A 25357-nucleotide genomic window follows, 5' to 3' on the forward strand; every position below is an offset into this window, starting at 1 on the left:
TTGTTGGTCACGCGTGCCCCATCCTTCCTAGGGGTCCAGCCACCTGGGGCTCCCTGAAACTCCACATGCCTCCATGGAGCATGCTAGGAAGAAGGCCACCAAGAAGTGGCTTCAGCCTTTTTGGATCCTGGGGTCATGCCTTAAGCTTGTGCATGTGGGCGTGAGGGATGTGGAGAAAGAGAAGGAAATGCACAATTACCTCACCAAGGGGGAAATCAAAGAGAAAGTTCATAAATACAATTTAGCAGTTACAGAAAAATTGAAGATGACCTTGAATTCAAATGGGATTTACACTGACTTCATTAAAGTATAGCTGGAACTCTGCAAACATCCACAGACTTCTCAGAACCCTGGAAAACTCACTCCAAGTGGCAATGGCTGTATGAACACACTTCATATCAGCAGCACAAACACTGTTCAGGAAGTAATTGAGGCCCTGCTCAAAAAGTTTCTCATGATCGAGAGCCCTGGCAAGTTTGCACTTTATAAGTGTTGCCACAGGGAAGATCAAGTCTATGCCTGCAAGCTCTCAGACCGGGAACATCCACTCCATCTGCATTTGGTAGCAGGGCCCAGGACAGATGAACTTAGTTTTGTTCTTTGTGAGCATGACACTGGAGAGTGGGAAGCCTTCAGCCTTCTGAAACTACAGAATTTCTTGCACATCTTGGACAAGGAGGAAGAAGAGCAGCTGCAGAACCTGAAGAAGTGCTATATGGCCTACAGACATAAGCTTGAAGAAGCCCTTGGTGAGGTGTGGAAACCTGATTAAAGCACAGGGGCTTCCAACCACTTAGGGACTGTGCTGGCTTTTCAGAGCATGTGGAACGTGCTCAGCCTATGTGTACAGTAGCAGCAAGCATCTCTTTCTTGTTGGAGGGCTGTTTTCTTGTCCCATGATGCAATGGTTTTGTCTGTATCTCTAGATTTAGTTCCCCAAACCCCAGGTCACACAATATCCTGCAACTTCAACATCCTGTGTTAGGGCCTCTGAAAGCTTCAGTTAAGTTACAGCCTGTGGTGTTACCTCTCAGCAAGCTGTGAATCTGTGGCCAGCATAGGCAGCATTCTAGGGTGCTTTGAAGCATCACCCTGTCTCCCCCCTCCCCTCCTCCTTTTTTTTCAGTTATTTTAATTATGTGATGATATGATGTTAAGCTTAGGATGTGCAAATGATTTTTTAAAAGCCTAACAAGGAATCTATTTGAGTACTTGCTCTCTGTTGAAACTACCTGCTGTTTTTTGTTTTTTTTTTAACGTCAAAGGAAGTCATCCATGTGAACTGCAAGGCACAGGAAGCTGGGATCTCTGAGGACTTTGTCAAGGATTTTGAAGGAGTTTGACAGAGAAAGGAAAGAGCAAGTTTGGAAGGCCTCAGAGTAGGAGCTCTGAGGATGAGAGCACGGGGTTTGTGAATAAGTTTATGGTAAAGAAGAGTAGTGGATTTGCTTGTAAACAAGTAAAAACATTCAGTTTTGAGTTGTTGAACCCATTTTAGGATTGTTTAATTTCTTAATGGGTAAAACATGGGAACAGAGCCAAGGAAGGTAGGCGCTAAGCCTACAGGAGAAGCTCATCAACTTTGGAGCTGAGAAGGAGAATCTGCTTGGGGGGCAGGTGGATCTGACAGACTGGGCTAGAGTTGAGCCTTACAGGCTGGATCTGACTTCTTGGGTTGAGCTACTTGCTCCCTGATTTTCCCTTGGGGGTTAGAATGCCTTATTCATGTAGCTGTTCTGGGCTGATGGGGCAGTTCCCAAGGACTTAGGACAATTTGCTAACTCTTGTCAAGTTGTGGTTTTTCCCAAGGTGGTTTCCAAGGTTAAGAAAAGGAGTTTGGGGTGAAGGGAAAGGGTTGGGAACAGCTGTTTTTTCTCTTGATTGTTAGCTAGGAGATTTATCAGGTTAAGGACTAAGAAAATGTTTATGACAATCATTCTTTATTCCTCTCTTCCCTTTTCTTTCATTTCCCTTCTCTCCTTTTCCCTCACCCTTTTAGAAACTGATGTTGGTTTTTATATAATGTAGAATAGGTATACTGATTAAAGTAATGCTATCAGATCCTTAGTTCTGAAGGACTACTTTGACTGTAGGTAGGAATCCAGCAAGAAAGTTAGGGAAGGATGTACCAAGCCGACCACACCACAAGAGGTCTATATGGAAATATTTATTTTAACAAAAGCGCATGTTTTGCCAATCAAAAAAATGCATGTGCAATAGAAGCCTTCCTTAAATCAAATTAAATAACCTCAATGCAGCCGTTTTTTCTGAGAACAATGAGAAAGTTATGCTGCAGTTCCAGAGGGGCCTTAAGTCTATTTTGAGTCGAGATATTTTTTGTCTGTAAATTCCCAAGGAATTGTTAACATGTTAGTGACATCTAATGAATTCTTTTTGAAATTCCAAGGTGCTTCAGTTCTTTGCCTCTTATGTGACTGTTCCCTTTGTATTGCATCTCTCTTCTGACTTTTCAAAGAATACTCATCTTGTAGGAGGCAGATTTAAGTGTTGCTTATGCTGTGTCACACAAGTTACTAAGATAAATCATATCTTCCTAAGCTTTTAAGGGAAGTTAAAAAAAATAAAAGTAGAACTAGCTATAAAATATGTATGGCACATCTTGTCTAATTTTGCATGTAATTTCTTTTAGTGCATCGATGAGGTTTCAGTGACATTGTCACACAACACTTTATCATTCAGGGAATGCTTTCATGATTTTTATACTGGTTTTACTATTCAGACAGTGCCTGGGGTTTGAGTATCCTGTTATCAATCATCTGGTCTTTTAATTACCCACCTCAGTTCAACTGTAAGTTTATATTTTGTGAAGCATTTGTTTCTCAGACTATGACACTGTTCAAACTTAAAGTGGTAGCTGATGGGTACCTGTGATTTTTTTTTTTTTACTTGAAGTAGCTTGTCTGAAATAGGCATCCTTATCTATATATTCCAAAACCTCTGTCATGTGCACTTTAGGATGTGATTTGGAAAACTTACTGTACTGAAATTCTGTCAGTTCATGGTTCTTGGACCACTGATGTTCTCTCCCAAACACTGGTTACTGCAGCAGCATTTCTAATGTTTAAAAGAAGAAAAAAGCCATGAAGCTCAAAGAAAGATTTTTTACAACTAATTTTATAAGTTCTTATTTTTAAACTATCTAAGCTTTGCTGGAATACTGTTTTGTCTTCAGTATGTGATGGTACAGGAAAGATACTAAGTAAAGGGGTTGTATTGCAGGGGAGCATTTTAAATTGCAGAGGTAAAAAGTTATAATATTTATAATTTTGATGAGTTTAATGTTATTTTTTATTTTTTATTTTATTTTTTTTTTTAGAGAGAGGGAGGAAGGGAAGGAAAGACAGAGAGAAGGAAGGAAGGATGGAAGGAAGGAAGGGAAACATCTTTAAACATTTTCTTGTTTTATTATATTTTGTTTGTTTGTTTGTTTTTTACATGGGCTGGGGCCGGGAATCGAACCGAGGTCCTCCGGCATGGCAGGCAAGCACTCTTGCCCGCTGAGCCACCGCGGCCCTAATGTTATTTTTTATAGGGAAGATTTTTTTTGCCCTAAAATTGTTTCTGGAGTGGCAATTGTGTTCATTATTAAAATTTGCAGTTATTAGTTGAAAAAAAAAAGAAGGGCCATGGTGAATGTTCATTTGTCCATGTGTGACTCTGACATAATCTTGATGAACCTGGTACATTTTTATTGAATAAACTGAAACATTTACTTCCTACTGGTTGCTTTAAAAATTACATCTGTTTATAGTTAATAACAGAAAAGAACTGAAAACACAAACATCCAATAATAGATTAAATAAGGTGTATAATATATCCAATGATGGAAACCCTCCAGTAGTATTATAAATGATACTGAAGAGAAATATTCATTGATATGACATAATTTTGAAATTACATGCCATAATAATTTTTTCTGTTAATATATTTAATTCCACAAGATTATAAAGATTATAAAGTCTTTTGAAAGCTCTCAACAATGAGATGTTTCTTCTCCCTAAACTGCAGTTTCTCAAAATCACTTTTCCTGGAAGCTTGTTTTAACTTCAGCATGATAAACTATAGTGGACCTGGAGACTTCAGTTCTGTCCCAGGTTCCACAACTCAGGAAAATAGACTCAATTTTATTATTTTTAAAATGAGTAGGAATTAGATAGCATTCAGAAGTTTTCATGTACCATCCTGATATTACGTCTTCGCCACAAATCTAATACAGTATCCTGGAATTCATTGTCCCCTCAAATCCTGACTTTGGCCTAGTGTAAAACTTAATTAGGCCTTAATAAACTCTCACATAACCATCTAGTCTGCTGACAGTGGCACAAACCTACCTTTTTCTAAAATAACAACTGAGCACGATAATCGCAAATTGGCTACTTTTTACATGTAGCAAAAACAACTAGATTCCATAAGCCTGAAATCCACATATGAGCAGAAATCAGCCTGGTGCTTTTACACAAAGATTAATAGGAAACCCAGACAGCAGCAGCCAGTCAAAGGCATTATATATCACTTTCATAATATGGAGCATGGATGAGTCCTAGTTCTCACCTTTAGAAAAAGTCCCGTTTTTCCTCTCAGACCTTGGCCTGAATAGCTTCTCTAGTAAAAGTTAACATGGAGTGCTCAATTTGTGGTTTCAATTTACTTTGTTCCCTTTAACTGTCCTTTGAGACCAGGTTGGAGAATAAAGGAGGAAGGACATTAATTTATGTTTTGACCCCTGGGTTCTGAAGAGGTAAGATTAGGTCCACTACACTCCATAATTCTGTCCTGGTGGTGCTCAGGGAAAAAGACTGTGTTTTAGTTTTGGAAAGGGGATAGACTATAGAATATAACAAATGAAATCTAAATCCCTATTATCTGCTTACTCTGTAATTCTGGGCAAATCAGTTTCTCTTTCTGAACTTTTAGTTGCTTTATTAAAATGGAGATAGTGATACGGATCCAAAGGATGGTTTTGTGTTGGTTAAATGGACCCATAACGAGGAGAACATGATGCTTTGCAATAAAAGTTAAATCCTTTTGAGGATTTATCACACTTTAAACACTACCCTATTTAATACAGAGCATTACGAAGGTTATGTGTTGGTGGTACATGGGTTAAAAACAGCCTCAGTTAAAAGATGTGTATTTGAGACTTGCAGAGTTTCAGCTGACCACTTACCGGCTGATGTTGGCTTTGGCCCAAGTCTCTCCCGCCCTAAACCTGACATCTAAATGGCAGCACCCAGACTCGGCTGCCCCGACGTGGCTGGTGGAAGGTCCACGCCCCCGGCGGCCTTCCTGCTTTGCTCGCAGCCGCCTCAGGCCTTCACCCATGCGCCCAGCGGGAAGCACGCGAAACCCCCCGAGAAGGAAGGGTCCTGACCCTCCCCAGACACCCCCCAGGCCCTTCCCGGGTCATGTCGTTGCCTTCCACGACCCTCCCTTGACTCTGGCCCGAGGCCCTCCCCAGGCTGCACACTGACCCTTTCCCGACCCTCTCCCGAACCCAGCTCGAGGCCCTCCAGAGACCGCCGGACCCCTTCCCCGACCTTCTCCTGACTCGGGTCCCAGCACCTCCACAGGCGGCACCCTGACCTTTCCCTGACCCCTCCACGGACCCCCTCCCTAGCCCCTCCCCAGGCCTCACCCTGACCCTTCCGGACCCCTCCTTGGCCGCTGGGACACACCTGCAGGCAGTTGGCCTCACCTCACGACCCATGCTGAGCACTGCCCCTTCCTCTGCGGAACCCGAGGCGCCACTGCCTTCTGTGACGTCACAGGTGGGGACAGTGGGAGTGCAGGCAGCAGCTGCACATGCGCAGAACGTGCCTGGGGGCAGGGCACGTGCTATTTTGGTGACTTCACCAGCGTTTGCAAGGGCGGGGCGTGTCCTGCAGAGGCTCGGATGCGGGAGGCCTGGGTCGCTGGAGACCCACACCCAGGACGCCCCCCACCCGGTGCCTTGAAGACAGAGGCCTACCCTGAGGAGACGCTGTGAATGTTGGTGAGTAATTTAAATAACCACCTGGAAATTGTCTGGTGGTACACGCAAACAATAGTACTCTCTGACAGGTGACTTTATCTTAGGAATGCTGGCCTTCAAAATTGTGTGAACGAGGGGTGTGCAGTAAAATAGAAAATATGTATGAACTGGAGCAGAAGACAAAGGCCATACGCACCATTTCCTAAAAGACAACAAAGAGGCTTGGTGTTAGATGCACACCCTTCTAGAAACTTTACACTATTTTTATCCTAATGGCAGAAAGTTTTGTAACTATCATTTCACTATGGAATATATACTGAGTCTCTTTCATGGTCAGTAACTTTATGGTATCAATTTACTCGTGCCAGCAGAGAATTACTTCTCACAGAAAATCATTACAAATGTTAAAGCTTTCATAATAAAATTAATTTAAAAATGTGCAAGATCCATATTGGGATATATGTACATTCATATATATAAGTACATACATATATGTAAGCACACAAACATGCGCCAGTTTCCAGGATGGGAGTCTTACTAGACAAAGGCAGTGGATTATGTTGCCTGGTGCACACAAATTACCAATTCCTGAGACACCTCAGTATCAAAGAAAAAGTTTATTGCTAGGTGCATAGCAGGAGATCAGATGGCCTAGCAGCCTAAAATCTGTCTCTTGAGTTTAGGGGGTTCCAGGTTTTTATGGATTTTAGCAAAGAAAGATGAGATCATTACAACTTCTAAAAAACTTTTTTGTTGTATAACATATTTAAAAAGCAAAGAAAGGAAAAAGCAGTCATTTTCAAATCACTCTTCAAAAGTTGTTATAGTTGGTTGTGAAAACCTTGTGTCTGATGCTCCTTTTATCTACCTTGTCAACTGATGAGTAGAACATGTGGAATAAAAATAAATAATAGGGGGAACAAATGTTAAAATAAATTTAATTTGAAATGCTAGTGATCAGTGAAAGTGAGGGGTAAGAAGTATGGTAAGTAAAAATTTTTTTTCTGTTTTCATTTTATTTTTCTGTTGTCTTTTTATTTATTTTTCTGAATTGATGCAAATGTTCTAAGAAATGATCATGATGATGAATATGCAACTATGTGATGATATTGTGAATTACTGATTATATATGTAGAATGGAATGAGCATATATTGCAAATGTTTGTGTTTCTTTCTTGTAATATATTTTTTTAATTAATAAAAAAATTTTTTTAAAAAGTAGTTATAGGACAGATCCCAGAGTTTGCCATGGGCTACCATACTATCATCTCAAATTTTTCCTTCTAGCTGTACCAGAACATTGGAGACTAGAAAGAGTAAATACTGTACCATCAGCACAGTCGACTTATTTTTTGCATGTGAAAAATAGCATATATACAGACAAGCAATAAATTTCAAAGTCCGGCAACACAATTAATTGTAGAATGTATTTTAGAGCTTGACATGGTTTACAATTCCACAATTTTAGGTTTTTAATTTTAGGTTTTTACTTCTAGCTACTCTGAGATACTGGAGACTAAAAGAAATATCAATATAATGATTCAGCAGTCATACTTGTTTGTTAAACCCTAACTTCTCTGTATAACTCTGCCATCATCTTTGAACTTTCCACCCTTCTCTTTAGGAGTATTTGGGCTATGCCCATTCTCACTTTTTCATGTTGGAAGAGGCTGTCAATAATATGGGGTAGGGAGATGGATCTAGCTGATGTTCTGGAGAGGCTGGGCCCTCTAGGTTTCAGGACTAATGTGGTTCAGGGAGCCACCTGGAGGTTGTAGGTTTCTGTAAGGTTGCCCTAGTGCATGGAACATTTGCAGAATCTTATATATTATCCTAGATGTTCTTTAGGATTGGCTGGAATGGTTTTGGTTGGGGTTTAGCAGGTTATGATAGGTAGCAATGTCTAATGAAGCTTGCATAACACTGACCTCCAGACTAGCCTCTCAACTCTATTTGAACTCAGCCACTGATACCTTGTTAGTTACACTTCTTTAACCATTTTGGTCAGAATGGCATTGTTGACCCCACAGTGCCAGGGCCAGACTCATCCCTGGGAGTCAGCTCCCACACCACCATGGAGACTTTCACCCCTGGATGTGACGTTGGGGGAGGGCAATGATTTCACTTGCAGAGTTGGGATTAGAGAGAGTGAGGCCACATCTGAGCAACAAAAAAAGTCCTCCAGAAGTAACTCTTAGGCATACCTATAGGTAAGCTAAGCTTCTCCACTACTTGCATAAGCTTCTCAAGAGCAAGCCTCAAGATCAGGGGCTTGGCCTATTGATTTGGGTGTCCTGATATTTGACACAGTATCAGGAGATTCCCTGATTTTAATAGGTCTATGTTTTTTCTCCCATCCCTCAAGGGACTTTGCTAATACTTTTTGATTATCTGCTTAATATATTCTAGGATGTATCCAGGCATTACATTAAGCAATAAAGACCTGTTTTGTGCCCCAGCATATGTTCTGTCCTGGAGCATGTTCCATGAGCCCTAGGGAAGAATGTATATCCTGGTATTTTGGGGTGTAATGACCTTGGTATATCTATTAGGTCTAATTCATTTATCAAGTTGTTTAACTTCTCTGTTTCCCTGTTGAACCTCTGATTTTTCTGTCTGTAGAGGAGAGTGGTGTACTGAAGTCTCCTACTGCTATTGTTGAGACATCTGTTGCTCCCTTCAATTTTGCCAATGTCTGTCTCATATACTTTGGGGCTCCTTGATTGGGAGCATAAATGTTTAAGATTATTTCTTCTTGGTGAATTGTCCCTTTTATTAACATATAGTTCCTTCTATGTCTCTTATGATGTCTTTACATTGAAAGTCTATTTTGTTTGATATTATTATAGCTACTCTTGCTTTCTTTTGGTTACATCTTGCATGGAACATCTTTTTCTATCCTTTGACTTTCAATCTATTTGTATCCTTGTGTCTAAGATTAATCTCTTGTAAGCAGAATATGGCTGGATTATGTATTTTAATTCATTTTGCCAGTCTGTATTTTTTAATTGGTAAATTTAATCTGTTAACATTCAGAGTTATTACTGAAAAGGTGTTTCTTGAATCCACCATCTTATCCTTTGGATTTTATTTGTCAGATCTATATATTCTTTTCCCTCTATCTCTTTTGACCCTTTAATTTACCCTTGCTGTTACTCTTCAATTCTGTGCCCTCCTCCAGACCTCTCTCTCCTATCTTTTTTTTTTTCAATTCCCTTTACTATTTCTTGTAGGGCCAATCTCTTGTTGAAAAATTCTTTCAGGATTTGTCTGTGAAAATTTTAACCTCTCCCTCAGTTTTGAAGGACAATTTGGCTTGGTAAAGAATTTGTGGCTAGAAGTCATTCCCTTTCAGAATTTAAATAGACCATGCCACTGCCTTTTTGCCTTCATAGTGCCAGCTGAATAGTCTGAACTTATGTGATTTCCCTTGTATGTAGTAGATTGTTTCTCTCTTCCCACTTTCAGGATTTTCTGCTTCTCTTCAACATTTGATGGACTGATTAGTATGTGTCTCGTGGAAGACCTATTTGGATTTATTTTGTTTTTGTTTAGTCTTCATTGGGCTTGTTTGATTTGTATATGTATTTCCTCCATTAGGGTTGGGAAAATTTCCCCCATTATATCCTCAACTAATCTTCCTAGGATTTACTCTTCTCTTCTCCTTCAGGGACAACAATCATTCTTTTGTTTGTGCACTTTGTTTTGTACATCATTTCCTTATGACCCAATTCAAAATTTTTCTATCTTTTTTGCTATTTGCTGTTTTGAGTGTTTGAAATCAGTTGTCCTGTCCCCTAGTTCTCTTTTTTCTGCCTCTTCAAATCTGCTGTTGTATGTCTTGACTATATTTTTTATTTTGTCTACAGCATCTTTAATCACTTTGAGATCTGCTATTTTTCTATTTATTCTTTCAAATTCCTCTTTATGCTCTTCTAGTGTCTTCTTGTTCTCCTTTATGTCATTAGCCATTCCATTTATTTTATTTAGTAGAGTTATATGAACATCTTTGATTAGTTGTTCCAAAGTCTGTTTCTCCTTTGGGGTTTTCATTTGATCATTAGGCTGGGCTATACCTGTCTGCATCATGATCTCTTTAGTGATCTGTTCTCTTCATGGCATGTAAATATCTTGATTGATTTGGGTGAAAGTTGGTTTACTTCAGTAGTCTAAAGCTTTATATTTGCAGGGTGGATGTGGAGCAGGGTGTGGGCACAGGGGAGGGCACAACAATACAGTAGTATATTGTCAAGTCAGTGCATGAATGCATGGTGCCTGGCAGTGGGGAAAATATGGCTGTGTATGCACATGTCTGTCATCTGGGATCCTGGTGTTTGCTGCTCTAGGGGGAAGATCCTTGTGTGCATGTGCACAGATCTCAGGGACAGCAGAGCAGGATTGTGCTCTGTGGGCTGGGAATGGGTATAACTTGGTTATGGAGGTCAGTAGTTGCCCAGAGGCTGAGGGCATGACTGGGGTGCTGTGCACATCTGTTGATCTAGGAGGGCAATAAACTGATGTAAACATGTGCAGAGTTCAGTGGGTAGGGGGTGGGGGTGCATGAGTATATAGGCTGGGAGTGGGTGTAGCCTGGATATAAAGATAAGTACCCATAGCCTTTATGTGCTGGTGACACCTGCAGGTAGCAGGGAGGGGGCAATGGGTCTAGCAGGGGCAGGCTCAGACTGCTTGTGCTGTAGAGGTGGTGTAAAAAGGGATTTTATAAAGCTTAACAGTAGCTAATTTTTCCTGCTTAATTTAGCTATTTACATATATTTTAGCTTCTGAATAACACAAATATCCAGCAAAAGCATTTGTGTCATTTTATTGCTATGCATCTGATAAGAATTGTAGAGAAAAGAGTCACGGGCCCTATCAGGCTGAAGAAAAACAACCCGGGACTTTCCCGGGGTGGTTATCTGCTTCTCGCAACCCCCATGATTCCTGGTGCCAGAAATACTTGTTGTGAAACTGTTCGTTATCTACTTCCTGCATAAAGCAGAACCTGTAACTCATGTTCAACCCTCAAACCCCACCCCCTTATCCTGGCCCTTAAAAGGCTTCCCAAACCCAGGCTCGGGGCTCTCTGTTTCTGCGTGTTCAGTAAGCCCCACGCATGTGTGGTAAATAAACCCCTTGCATGTTGCATGAGAGAACGTCTCTTGGAGTCCTCCTTTGCATGGCAAAACTCTCAAATTCTTACAGTGGGTTGGGCAGGGAGGCATGGATGTGCTTGGGGTGGGGGTGCTTAGAGCATGGGGAGTGAGTCAGTTGATGCTCAGGTGTGTGGTGAGTCGTGGGTCATGGGGCTGTGCCAGTGAGAGTAGTGCATTCAAGGAATGTGGTTTGGCTTATGTTCTAGTCCCCTTCTCCCAGTCTGTGCACTTTTGGGGGCTTCAGGCATCTGTTTGGAAAGGGATGCATTAGGTTGTTTACACCAGCTGGATGGTTTCTTATTCTCTGCATCTCAGTTCTTCAACTTTTGCATCTAGGGTCTCCTATATGATGTAGAAGATCCTCCCAGGTCACTTGTGCCCTGGAATTGCTGTCACAGTTGCCTTCTTGTCCCTTCTATAGCTATTCCTCAGAGCAGGGGTGAACATGACCTATCTTATTCTGCCATCTTCCCAGAACTGGTCATCAGAATTTGAAATAGCAAGTTCTAAGCAGGAAAAGGGGACAGAATTATCATTTCAGTAGGAGAACAGCAATCAGAAAGGAGGGGAGGCAGAGTTATTTCCATACTAAATGTGTAAGGCCAAAGGAAGGGAGACAGTCATTCAATAGCAGAATCTAGCCAATATAATTTACGAAGATAAAGGGCTAGTGAATTGCTGACTTCAAAACTTCATTAGCATTACGGCTTCTGCCCTACAAGTTACTCTAAGAAAATGACCATATGAAGGCAGTGGGAGTAATAGCTCTTAGAATCACAAAAACAAATAAGACAGGGGCTTTTACAATAATTTGTTATATCCAGGCAGTGGAATTATAGTTTAGTAATTTCATGTATTCACCTCTGTCTACTCCAATATACCAGAAAATTAAATGGAATATTTACAAAATGATTTAGTAATCAAAATCATCCCTTAAATCCTAATTTCTCGGTTACAAGAGATGTTGGGAAGTAGTCTCCTGATGACACAGAAAATCCTCTCCACAAATGTAGAAAAGAACAAAAAAATTTTATTATTGAATAGTAATTAAACAAGACTGCTATGCAAGTCACAATCTACTAATGAGTTTGCAGAAGGAAATATCTCTATTTCATATAGCCAGACCAATTCAGAAAATGAAAGATAACTTTTCCTCAAATAAGAGGACTTTACAGCAATGTTTGATACATATGGTTATCCTGAATTCACCTAATTGGATTGGCCAGCTGTGCTAGTTAATTGTCTTGATCCAAATGAAAAATAAAACTTTTTGTCTCTAAGGCAAGTGGATAGTTACAACTTGTAGCCAAGACCTTGGCTAAACTCTCACATTCATGGAGATGGGAGTGCTCTAGTCTCCTTGAATTTTACATTTCAAAGACATGGTGCCCAGGCTGTTAAAAAGACATTGCCTGGATTGTAAAATTGGTAAGAGGTTTATGGACCTTACTTAAATACATTTCAAAGAGACAGGAAAAGGATTTGCAATTACAAATTTGTTTTCTTTAGGAAATGCTTTAAGAAAAGAGAAGTGGAAAAATGTCTCTTTCCCTTTTTTTTTTATTTTTTATTTTTTATTTTTTTTTTATTAATTAAAAAAATTAACTAACACAACAATAGAAATCAATCCATTCTACATATGCAATCAGTAATTCTTAATATCATCACATAGGTGTATGGTCATCATTTCTCAGTACATATGCATCGATTTAGAGAAAGAAATAGCACTACAACAGAAAAAGAAATAAAGTGATAACACAGAGAGAAAACACAAATAAAAATAAAAAGTACAAAAATATATAAGAGAAAAACAAAACAAAACAAACAAAAAAAAAACTATAGATCAGATGCAGCTTCATTCAGCGTTCCAAGATAATTACATTACAATTAGGCAGTATTGTGCTGACCATTTTTTTTTTTTTAGACGTCATAGCATTCTACATATGCAATCAGTAATTCTTAACATCATCACATAGATGCATGATCATCGTTTCTTAGTACATTTGCATCGGTTTAGAAGAACTAGCATTATAACAGAAAAAGATATAGAATGTTAATATAGAGAAAAAAAATAAAAGTAATAATAATAAGAACAAAACAAACAAAACAAAACAAAACAAAAACCTATAGCTCGGATGCAGCTTCGTTCAGTATTTTAACATGATTACTTTACAATTAGGTATTATTGTACTGTCCATTTTTGGGTTTTTGTATCTAGTCCTATTGCACCGTCTGTATTCCATCAGCTCCGATTACCCATTATCTTACCCTGTTTCTAACTCCTGCTGAACTCTGTTGCCAATGACATATTCCAAGTTTATTCTCGAGTGTCGATTCACATCATTGGGACCATACAGTATTTGTCTTTTAGCTTTTGGCTAGACTCACTCAGCATAATGTTTTCTAGGTCCATCCATGTTATTACATGCTTCATAAGTTTATCCTGTCTTAACGCTGCATAATATTCCATCGTATGTATATACCACAGTTTGTTTAGCCACTCGTCTGTTGATGGACATTTTGGCTGTTTCCATCTCTTTGCAATTGTAAATAACGCTGCTATAAACATTGGTGTGCAAATGTCTGTTTGAGTTTTTGCCCTTAATTCCTTTGAGTAGATTCCCAGCAATGGTATTGCTGGATCGTATGGCAATTCTATATTCAGCTTTTTGAGGAACCGCCAAACTGCTTTCCACAGTGGTTGCACCATTTGACATTCCCACCAACAGTGGATAAGTGTGCCTCTTTCTCCGCATCCTCTCCAGCACTTGTCATTTTCTGTTTTGTTGATAATGGCCATTCTGGTGGGTGTGAGATGATATCTCATTGTGGTTTTGATTTGCATTTCTCTAATGGCCAGGGACATTGAGCATCTCTTCATGTGCCTTTTGGCCATTTGTATTTCCTCCTCTGAGAGGTGTCTATTCAAGTCTTTTTCCCATTTTGTAATTGGGTTGGCTGTCTTTTTGTTGTTGAGTTGAACAATCTCATTATAAATTCTGGATACTAGACCTTTATCTGATATGCCTTTTCCAAATATTGATTCCCATTGTGTAGGCTGTCTTTCTACTTTCTTGATGAAGTTCTTTGATGCACAAAAGTGTTTAATTTTGAGGAGTTCCCATTTATTTATTTCCTTCTTCAGTGCTCTTGCTTTAGGTGTAAGGTCCATAAAACCGCCTCCAATTGTAAGATTCATAAGATATCTCCCTACATTTTCCTCTAACTGTTCTATGGTCTTAGACCTAATGTTTAGATCTTTGATCCATTTTGAGTTAACTTTTGTATAGGGTGTGAGATATGGGTCTTCTTTCATTCTTTTGCATATGGATATCCAGTTCTCTAGGCACCATTTATTGAAGAGACTGTTCTGTCCCAGGTGAGTTGGCTTGACTCCCTTCTCAAAGATCAAATGACCATAGATGAGAGGGTCTATATCTGAGCACTCTATTCGATTCCATTGGTCGATATATCTATCTTTATGCCAATACCATGCTGTTTTGACCACTGTGGCTTCATAATATGCCTTAAAGTCTGGCAGCGCAAGACCTCCAGCTTCGTTTTTTTTCCTCAAGATGTTTTTAGCAATTTGGGGCACCCTGCCCTTCCAGATAAATTTGCTTATTGGTTTTTCTATTTCTGAAAAATAAGTTGTTGGGATTTTGATTGGTATTGCATTGAATCTGTAAATCAATTTAGGTAGGATTGACATCTTAACTATATTTAGTCTTCCAATCCATGAACATGGTATGCCCTTCCATCTGTTTAGGTCTTCTGTGATTTCTTTTAGCAGTTTTTTGTAGTTTTCTTTGTATAGTTCTTTTGTCTCTTTAGTTAAATTTATTCCTAGGTATTTTATTCTTTTAGTTGCAATTGTAAATGGGATTCGTTTCTTGATTTCCCCCTCCGCTTGTTCATTGCTAGTGTATAGAAATGCTACAGATTTTTGAATGTTGATCTTGTAACCTGCTACACTGCTGTACTCATTTATTAGCTCTAGTAGTTTTGTTGTGGATTTTTCCGGGTTTTCGACGTATAGTATCATATCGTCTGCAAACAGTGATAGTTTTACTTCTTCCTTTCCAATTTTGATGCCTTGTATTTCTTTTTCTTGTCTAATTGCTCTGGCTAGAACCTCCAACACAATGTTGAATAAAAGTGGTGATAGTGGACATCCTTGTCTAGTTCCTGATCTTAGGGGGAACGTTTTCAATTTTTCCCCATTAAGGATGATATTAGCTGTGGGTTTTTCATATATTCCCTCTATCATTTTAAGGAAGTTCCCTTGTATTCCTATCCTTTGAAGTGTTTTCAACAGGAAAGGTTGTTGAATCTTGTCAAATGCCTTCTCTGCATCAATTGAGATGATCATGTGATTTTTCTGCTTTAATTTGTTGATATGGTGTATTACATTAATTGATTTTCTTATGTTGAACCATCCTTGCATACCTGGGATGAATCCTACTTGGTCATGATGAATAATTCTTTTAATGTGTTGTTGGATACGATTTGCTAGAATTTTATTGAGGATTTTTGCATCAATATTCATTAGAGAGATCGGCCTGTAGTTTTCTTTTCTTGTAATATCTTTGCCTGGTTTTGGTATGAGGGTAATGTTGGCTTCATAGAATGAGTTAGGTAGTTTTCCCTCCACTTCGATTTTTTTGAAGAGTTTGAGGAGAGTTGGTACTAATTCTTTCTGGAATGTTTGATAGAATTCACATGTGAAGCCGTCTGGTCCTGGACTTTTCTTTTTAGGAAGCTTTTGAATGACTGCTTCGATTTCTTTACTTGTGATTGGTTTGTTGAGATCATCTATCTCTTCTTGAGTCAAAGTTGGTTGTTCATGTCTTTCCAGGAACCCGTCCATTTCCTCTAAATTGTTGTATTTATTAGCGTAAAGTTGTTCATAGTATCCTGTTATTACCTCCTTTATTTCTGTGAGGTCAGTAGTTATGTCTCCTCTTCCATTTCTGATCTTATTTATTTGCATCCTCTCTCTTCTTCTTTTTGTCAATCTTGCTAAGGGCCCATCAATCTTATTGATTTTCTCATAGAACCAACTTCTGGCCTTATTGATTTTCTCTATTGTTTTCATGTTTTCAATTTCATTTATTTGTGCTCTAATCTTTGTTATTTCTTTCCTTTTGCTTGCTTTGGGGTTAGCTTGCTGTTCTTTCTCCAGTTCTTCCAAATGGATAGTTAATTCCTGAATTTTTGCCTTTTCTTCTTTTCTGATATAGGCATTTAGAGCAATAAATTTCCCTCTTAGCACTGCCTTTGCTGCGTCCCATAAGTTTTGATATGTTGTGTTTTCATTTTCATTCGCCTCGAGGTATTTGCTAATTTCTCTAGCAATTTCTTCTTTGACCCACTCGTTGTTTAGGAGTGTGTTGTTGAGCCTCCACGTATTTGTGAATTTTCTGGCACTCTGCCTATTATTGATTTCCAACATCATTCCTTTATGGTCCGAGAAAGTGTTGTGTAAGATTTCAATCTTTTTAAATTTGTTAAGACTTGCTTTGTGACCCAGCATATGGTCTATTTTTGAGAATGATCCATGAGCACTTGAGAAAAAGGTGTATCCTGCTGTTGTGGGATGTAATGTCCTATAAATGTCTATTAAGTCTAGTTCATTTATAGTAATATTCAGATTCTCTATTTCTTTGTTGATCTTCTGTCTAGATGTTCTGTCCCTTGATGAGAGTGGTGAGCTGAAGTCTCCAACTATTATAGTATATGAGTCTATTTCCCTTTTCAGTGTTTGCAGTGTATTCCTCACGTATTTTGGGGCATTCTGGTTCGGTGCATAAATATTTATGATTGTTATGTCTTCTTGTTTAATTGTTCCTTTTATTAGTATATAGTGTCCTTCTTTGTCTCTTTTAACTGCTTTACATTTGAAGTCTAATTTGTTGGATATTAGTATAGCCACTCCTGCTCTTTTCTGGTTGTTATTTGCATGAAATATCTTTTCCCAACCTTTCACTTTCAGCCTATGTTTATCTTTGGGTCTAAGATGTATTTCCTGTAGACAGCATATGGAAGGATCCTGTTTTTTAATCCATTCTGCCAATCTATGTCTTTTGATTGGGGAATTCAGTCCATTGACATTTAGTGTTATTACTGTTCGGATAATATTTTCCTCTAACATTTTGCCTTTTGTATTATATATATCATATCTGATTTTCCTTCTTTCTACACTCTTTTCCATATCTCTCTCTTCTGTCTTTTTATATCTGACTCTAATGCTCCCTTTAGTATTTCTTGCAGAGCTGGTCTCTTGGTCACGAATTCTTTCAGTGACTTTTTGTCTGAGAATGTTTTAATTTCTCCCTCATTTTTGAAGGATAATTTTGCTGGATATAGGAGTCTTGGTTGGCAGTTTTTCTCTTTTAGTATTTTAAATATATCATCCCACTGTCTTCTAGCTTCCATGGTTTCTGCTGAGAAATCTACACATAGTCTTATTGGGTTTCCCTTGTATGTGATGGATTGTTTTTCTCTTGCTGCTTTCAAGATCCTCTCTTTCTCTTTGACCTCTGACATTCTAACTAGTAAGTGTCTTGGAGAACGCCTATTTGGGTCTAATCTCTTTGGGGTGCGCTGCACTTCTTGGATCTGTAATTTTAGGTCTTTCATAAGAGTTGGGAAATTTTCAGTGAAAATTTCTTCCATCAGTTTTTCTCCTCCTTTTCCCTTCTCTTCTCCTTCTGGGACACCCACAACACGTATATTTGTGCGGTTCATATTGTCCTTGAGTTCCCTGATACCCTGTTCAAATTTCTCCATTCTTTTCCCTATAGTTTCTGTTTCTTTTTGGAATTCAGATGTTCCATCCTCCAAATCACTAATTCTATCTTCTGTCTCTTTAAATCTATCATTGTAACTATCCATTATTTTTTCTCTGTTTGCTACTTTATCCTTCACTTCCATAAGTTCTGCGATTTGTTTTTTCAGTTTTTCTATTTCTTCTTTATGTTCAGCCCATGTCCTCTTCATGTCCTCCCTCAATTTATCGATTTCATTTTTGAAGAGGTTTTCCATTTCTGTTCGTATATTCAGGATTAGTTGTCTCAGCTCTTGTGTCTCATTTGAGCTATTGGTTTGTTCCTTTGACTGGGCCATATTCTCAATCTTTTGAGCGTGGACAGTTATCTTCTGCTGCTGGCGTCTGGGTATTTATTCAGATTTCTCTGGGTGTTGGACCCAGCAAGGTTGTAAGATTTTTCTGTGAAATCTCTGGGATCTGTTTTTCTTATCTTGCCCAGTACGTGGCGCACGTGGCACACGTTTGTCTCAAGTGTTTGGAATGGGTCTCCCCCAGTCACCGATCTCCGTGGCCTGGGGATTTCGGATCCAAATCTCTCCGTTGGTTCAGGGGCCGCGCGTGGTGGGGGCATCAGCTGCCACGGCTTGAGGGGACCCTGTGGCTGGTTGCGGGCCGCAGCGGGCCTGGGGGATTCCCCACCGGACCAGGAAGCATCCCGTGGGGGGGGGGCTTCCGCGGCTTGGATAGCCCTCCTATCTGAGACTCGTATCCGCGGACTCGAAGCAGAGACTCGAAGCCGCCCGCAAAAGAGGGGTGCCACCTGCCTCGGCTTGGGAAACTTGCTTCTCCAATACTCTCAGCCGGCCCGGAAAGGGGGGAGGGAGTAGCTCGGACCACCGCAGCTGCCGCTGATCGGGAGATCGCACGCCGCTCGGGGGTCTCACTGCAGCCGAGTCTCGCAGTCAGTCTAGCCAGCCCAGACTTTGGATAGCCCTCTGATCCGGGACTCGTAGCCGCGGACTTAAAGCCGAGACTCGAAGCCGCCCGCAAAAGAAGGGCGCCGCCTGCCTCGGCTTGGGAAACTTACTTCTCCGATACTCTCAGCCGGCCCGGGAAGGAGGGAGGGATTAGCTCGGACCGCCGCAGCTGCGGCTGCTCGGGGGTCTCGCCGCAGCCAAGTCTCGCAATCAGACTTGCCAGCCCAGACTTTGGATAGCCCTCTGATCCGAGACTTGTAGTCGCGGACTCGAAGCCGCCCGCAAAAGTGTGGCGCCGGCCGCCTTGGCTGGGAAGCTTGTCTCTCCGAGTCTCTCAGCCAGCCCCGGAAGGAGGGAGGGATTAGCTCGGACCGCCGCAGCTGCGGCCACTCGGGGGTCTCGCCGCAGCCAAGTCTCGCAAACAGACTTGCCAGCCCAGACTTTGGATAGCCCTCTGATCCGAGACTTGTAGTCGCGGACTCGAAGCCGCCCGCAAAAGTGTGGCGCCGGCCGCCTTGGCTGGGAAGCTTGTCTCTCCGAGTCTCTCAGCCAGCCCCGGAAGGAGGGAGGGATTAGCTCGGACCGCCGCAGCTGCGGCCGCTCGGGGGTCTCGCCGCAGCCAAGACTCGGAATCAGACTTGCCAGCCCAGACTTTGGATAGCCCTCTGATCCGAGACTTGTAGTCGCGGACTCGAAGCCGCCCGCAAAAGTGTGGCGCCGGCCGCCTTGGCTGGGAAGCTTGTCTCTCCGAGTCTCTCAGCCAGCCCCGGAAGGAGGGAGGGATTAGCTCGGACCGCCGCAGCTGCGGCTGCTCGGGAAATCACCCGCCGCTCGGGGATCTCACTCACCGCAGCTGAGTTTCGCAGTCAGACTAGCCAGCCCAGACTTGGTTACGCTGTGTGTCCATTCCCTGCTGTAGCCCCGGGAGTTGTTTTGTACTGTTTCTGTTCACCTATTAGTTGATTTGGAGTCGGAGGAACTAAGACGCATGTACCTTACTAAGACGCCATCTTGGATCCTTCCTCCCTCTTTCCCTTTTAACACCAAAGAAAATGCAGTGTGGTTTCATTTTTGCATTTACTCTTACTGAGGACTCTATAAAACTTAACATAATTTCAAGCAAAACCTTAATAAAATTATTTCATGGAGAACTAGGTTTAAAGATTTTTTTGGTGGTTGTTGTTGTTTGTATGTTGTATGGTGGGGTTGAAAGGCAAACTCACAAAGAATGAATGAGGATGAAGGAGTTCAAGCAAAGATTTCATTTCAGGAACAAACAGAACTGCCTGGGCAGTACTCAGAGGGAGCAACCATACTGCAGTGGCAGGGGACAGGGTTTTTATGGCTTGGGTGTGGGAAATGTGCACTAGGAAACCTTGGCACTGGTGGGCAAATGGTAAGTTTCTATTCTGCTATGTGACATTGTTTTCAGGATGGGCTGACCATGTGTGGTCATGGAGAACAGTTTTAGAACTATGTGTTTTGATTCTATATTGTTTTCAGGGTAAGCTAACTGCTTGTGGGTGCAGGGGAGAACCTATAATTTTCAATCCTACTTGGTGATGTGGTCTCAGGAAGTGGGGAAGGTTTTTCTGTCCTCCAGGCCTAACATTCCAGTCTCTTTGGTGATGGCAGATAGGGACAATGGTCAATTTTCTGAAACTGTTTCCTGCTGAGATGGGGTGTAGCTGTCCTGAGGAGGGAAATTTTGGGGCTGATGGGGGTAGTGTGGGATAAGAGCAAAAATTGTATTTCCTTGGAGGCTGAAATGTTTTTTATATTTTTGTGACAAGGTTGGTGAGGAGTTTTATAAAGCAAGGGGGAAAAAGGACTGCTAGAAGGAGGAGAATTAAAGGGGTTATCAGGGGGACAATCCATTGATTCCAAGGAATAGAGAAAACTGGGGGAGTGTTCTGCTAGACTTTTGGCTTGTTTTCTGAGAGCTTCTGCTCCCTCTCATTACCAGCCTGATTCATTGGTAAAAAACAACATGTCCTGCAAGAATGCACAGGTTTCTCTGTGTGCTTTGGTGAACAGGTCTAGTGCACATTTGTTTTGGAGGACCACTGGTGCTATGGAATTGGCCTGGCCATCCACATTGTCCAGTTGCTTTGAAGTTTTTTATAAGTTTCTGGTAATTGGGTGGATACTGGTGTCACCACAGTGATGCCCGCAATGCCAGTACTGATCCTCACAGAGATGGATTCAGCTAAGAAAGGAATTAGTAGAGGGGCAGCTCACTGAGTGCAGAGGCTTTGAGAGCAAGTAACCAGTACTGAGAAAGAGATATCTTTTGGGGCTATGGAGATGGAAGGTATGAGAAGGGCTAGAAAACAGGCTGAGAAACACCATTCCAGGTGAAAAGTGAGTAAGTGAGTTAATGTGGAATCATTCTTGTTGGACACTCCTTTATTTTCCCAAAAGATGATGGAGGAGGCATTTGTGGCTGCAGTGACTAGTTGGAAATCAGTTTGGGTTAAGTTGTGGGTTTCAGTAGCAAGGCAGAATTTATATGTGTTAAGATGTGCATAAATAGTGGTGCATAAAACCTTTCAGTGGAAACACCAGGGTGGGGCATAGGTTTACAGAAGGTAGTATCTCCATTTTGTTTTAAATTTAGGATTTTTATGCTTTTATGTCCCTGCTCTTGGCAGAAAAAAAGGAGATACAAGTGCTAGTTATTGTGCCTTTATTGCTGAAGGGAAATCCTGTGTGGTGCATCGGGTAGATACCTCCAAGGTGTTCTGACATGTGGTTGATAGGGGCTTAGATAGTGAGAATGGCATTGCAGTTGGAAGAATTAGGTTCCCTATTAGGGTGTTATGTGGGAAGAAGGGTACATGATTCATAATGGTGCTTGGGTAAGGTGTTGTAGATTTTGGTGAATTTACCCGTGGATGGGAGGTTCATTGGGAGAAATGGAGGGTTGTGTAACTTGGGTTGCATATTCTGAGGGGACTTTTGTTTGCTAGGGGGGTTCAAGGGCTATTGGATAAGTCAGGTCCTTGGAAGATGGAGTTGGAGACTGCCTTGTGTGGTAACCCAGAGGGGTATAGAAGCAGGGAGTGTGTCAGATTCAAGGCCAGATATGAGGGGGCCTGGAGAGGGAGCTGGGCAGTGCCTACGAAGAGGCCAGAGCCAGAGTTCAGGTCAGGAATGGAGAAGGGTGGCCAGGACACAAGTTGCCTTTACAAAATCCCTATCTCCAGTCTCTGGCCGAGAAGGTGTTTTAATGCTCCCACAACACCAGCTTTCCTCCTGCCTCAGGCTCAATTCTGGGCCAGTCCAAGTGAATGCCTAAGTTTTGCTCTCAGAGGCCCTCCTCCCTCCATGGTGAAGTTAATTACTTCACCCCATCTCCATGTTACACTCAGCTTCACAGATTTGATGATTTTCAACCCTCTGAATCAGTGGAACTGAAGTTCATCTTGGGAGCCAAGTTCAATTCTCCACAGGTTCCATAACACCAGTCCGAGACACCCAGCTCTTCCCCCTGGCTACCCATCCACTGGGAGATGGCCCCACGGAGCCTGCTCTGGCTCCACTTCTGTTGAGTCCTTCCCTGAATCCCATGCTTTGACAACTTCCCTTTGCTTTCTCTTCCCAGGCCCTTCAGAGGTCTGGCTTCTTCAGCTGGCTCTCTGAGGCAGCTCTCTGAGCCTCCTGGGCCAGCCCTTCCAGCCGCAGAACTGGGAGCTGGGCAACTGAGCAAGAGTGAAAAGCCCTGGGGCCAGAGCCAGGTGTCCAGCTCCTCAGCCTGCTGTCTCTGCTGGCCTGTCACTGATACCCTAAGTATCTACGTATTCTCCAGATGTGTCCGAGGGCTCAGTCCCCAGCGGAGACTCCCAGAGTAGCATGGAGTGTTTGCAGAAGCACTTGCGAGCTGACACCTTCACCCAGCAGCAACTGGAATCTTTGGATCACATCTTTGAGTGTCCTTCCTATCCTGATGTTTTCCAGGCATCAGAGCACATTAAATCGGAACAGGTAAAGAAGGGGCTTTCTGATCACAGAGGTGAAGAAGATGGGAAGCTAAGTGGACATGGGCAGAACGAGGCCACTTGAAAACTTGCACACAAGTCATCCAGGTGCAGACCCAGCATCATATGCACTGCATGCAGGTGTGCCGTGTGTGTGCTGTGTGGACACCCTTTCACAAGGACTTCTGGTATAGTCAAGAAAAATCACTGTGGCATATATAGTTAGGAATGATGAGATTTAAATGTGTGAGAGAATATGTGAGTAAACCTTATCCCCTTTTGGGACCTCCATTTCCCCATCTGCAGAGTGAGGGGCTTGAGTGTAATGGTCTCTAAGTTCCTTCCATCTCTGCCATGCCAGGGATCTGGCATGGATCAGTACTCAGGAATGCCCCCTTGCTGTGTCTCTTCTCCATGCTCTCCCAGGATCCCATATAAGTCTGTGCAGGCTTGTGGAGCATTTCTTGCCCAGCATAGGAAGAGACCCCACCTGTGGCTGCCTCCTGCCCCCCCAATCCAGTCATCCTGTGTGACCCTGGGCAGGCTGACAGTCCCCCCTGTAGGCCCCACAGTTCCTGCAGACACAGAATAGCCCAGGACACCTCACTAGCACCATACACAATGTACAGAAGCACGTCTCCCGACTTCTCACATAAACCTGTGTAACCCCCCACCAGGTGCTTGCTGCTCCGATGCCCCCAACATACACCCTACCTACAGAACTCCCAGGAGAACCTGGCAGGTGGAGCCAGGAGGGGTGTGTCTCTCCAGATCACCAGATCAATGCACAGCTCAACGCACAGCCCAGCACACACCTCACACACACAGCGCAACACAACCCCCAGTCCCCGCTGTCCAGCACAAAGCCATGCACCCATTCCTCTTCCACACAAGGCCCAGGCCAGGTCCACAACCACAGCACAACACGGTCTGCTGTGCTTGCTCATGCACTCACATGCACACACACACATACACACACTCCAGCACAGCTTCACAGGCTCCTCACAGCACAGCCCCACTCTAAGATTCCCACAGCTCCCAGTCACTCGCCTTTGTCCCCGCCTGTCCTTTTATCCTATAAGCTGTTTGTCTTCATAAAACAAAAATCAAAAGTCTTTTTAAGGTGCCCTGAGCCATAAACCAACAAAGGAGGAGCCGGCCGAGGCAGGCGGCTCGGTGCACCCTCCCTGAGTCCCCGGCTATATTACAATGAATAACCTTTATTTACTTTCATTAGACTATTAAACACCAGCAGAGTCATTTTCCCCCTGAAACTCGGAGCAGGGCCCATAAAACAAATCTGAAGTCTAATTGAGTTCATTTTAATTTCTTTCCGATCATAACGAATTGCTCTGGTGATAAATCAGGGAGCAGCTTCACCCCCAGTAGAAGGCCTAATTTGCAGCTAATTACAAAATAGATTTCTACAGGAAGATCAATACGAGAAGGAACTGGAAATGATGAGGCAATTCCATCCAGCTAAAGAGGGGAGGGGGCTTTCTGAGTGGAGAGGTCCAGGAAGTGGAAGGGGGAAAAATTGGACCCAAAAGAGCAGAAAATCAGTTTTAATTTAACATAATATTAATCAGAGCAACTTTTCCTGCTTTGTGTAAGGCTCCTGATCTGCCCAGCTCTGGGGTCTGGCTTGGTGCTGGCTGCAGTAAAAAGGCAATTACCTGAGTGTTTCAGGCAGGACACTCTTTCAGTGTCAATGACTGGCCCCCTCCCACCCTTCTGTTAGCCATGTGGACTCCCCCTCCCCAATTTCATACCCCAGTGCACAGGCAGAGAGCAAGGGGCCCATGGGACTGTCTTTGTTTGTTTTAAAAAAAAGAGGCACCCCCACACCCCATCAGCCGGCTCAGCAGTGTCAGGCTGGAGGTCCTGCCAGCCCCTTCCTCCAGCTACTACCTCTGTCATCGTGTCATGGTTTGCTCTCCTCCCCAAGGTACCCTGGCCCAGGAGACCTTTAAAACACCCTTCACCTCTCAACAGGGGGATCCCCACTGCTACACTTTGCCCTGGAGGCTGCTTAGGCAGGAGATGCTACAGAAATTTAAAGGTTCTAGTCTAACCACAGATGATATAAAGGCAACACCTCTAGCTCCACAAAGTCAGGTCTCCCTCTACCCCCACAAGACAGACTGTCCAGCACATGCTAAGCCCGCCCCTCTTGTGCTCCCCTTCCTCTGCCTGGCTGTCTCCTCCACCCCATCTGGGAGGGCTCTCCTGTTCCTCCTCCCCATCTGTATACCGAGCCCTTTCTCTGTGTATGCATCAATAGAGAGCTGTCGCTTTCCTCTCTCTTCCCAGAGGAATGAGTACTCCCTCCCAGTCCTGATCCCTGGGCTTGATGAAGTCAAGTCAGGTCTATCTGCATCTACCAACCCCTGAGCTGGGCAGCAACGTGTCAGGCACCCAGACACACCCCATTGTGACTGGTAAGGGGGCTTCCAGGAGGGTGGAGGCATTGTTTTCAG

At 42.4% G+C, this 25357-nt stretch overlaps 1 protein-coding gene and 2 pseudogenes across 5 annotated transcripts in view; 2 read left to right on the forward strand and 1 right to left on the reverse strand.

The window, feature by feature from the left end:
* LOC143681209 (olfactory receptor 4C5-like) overlaps positions 1 to 5767 on the reverse strand; it is a 61016-nt pseudogene extending 55249 nt beyond the window's left edge. Inside the window, exons 1-2 of the transcript XR_013174468.1 lie at positions 5657 to 5767; positions 2998 to 3075 (exon numbers count right to left, since the gene is read on the reverse strand). The product of XR_013174468.1 is annotated as an olfactory receptor 4C5-like (transcript). The remainder of the gene's footprint in view (positions 1 to 2997; positions 3076 to 5656) is intronic.
* LOC143680439 (ras association domain-containing protein 3 pseudogene) lies at positions 74 to 772 on the forward strand (annotated as a pseudogene).
* Positions 5746 to 25357, forward strand: part of LOC143681212 (paired box protein Pax-2-like) — a 37019-nt gene continuing 17407 nt past the window's right edge. The window contains exons 1-3 of one of the 4 annotated variants that reach the window (XM_077158026.1): positions 5746 to 6013; positions 22858 to 22985; positions 25191 to 25318. In XM_077158026.1, the coding sequence (XP_077014141.1) occupies positions 25231 to 25318 (88 nt within the window). In that variant the 5' untranslated portion in view covers positions 5746 to 6013; positions 22858 to 22985; positions 25191 to 25230. The remainder of the gene's footprint in view (positions 6014 to 22857; positions 22986 to 25190; positions 25319 to 25357) is intronic. The other 3 variants (XM_077158025.1, XR_013174470.1, XR_013174469.1) reach the window with 3 other exon arrangements.

Source organism: Tamandua tetradactyla, chromosome 4, assembly GCF_023851605.1.
Source record: "Tamandua tetradactyla isolate mTamTet1 chromosome 4, mTamTet1.pri, whole genome shotgun sequence".
NCBI lineage: Eukaryota > Metazoa > Chordata > Mammalia > Pilosa > Myrmecophagidae > Tamandua > Tamandua tetradactyla.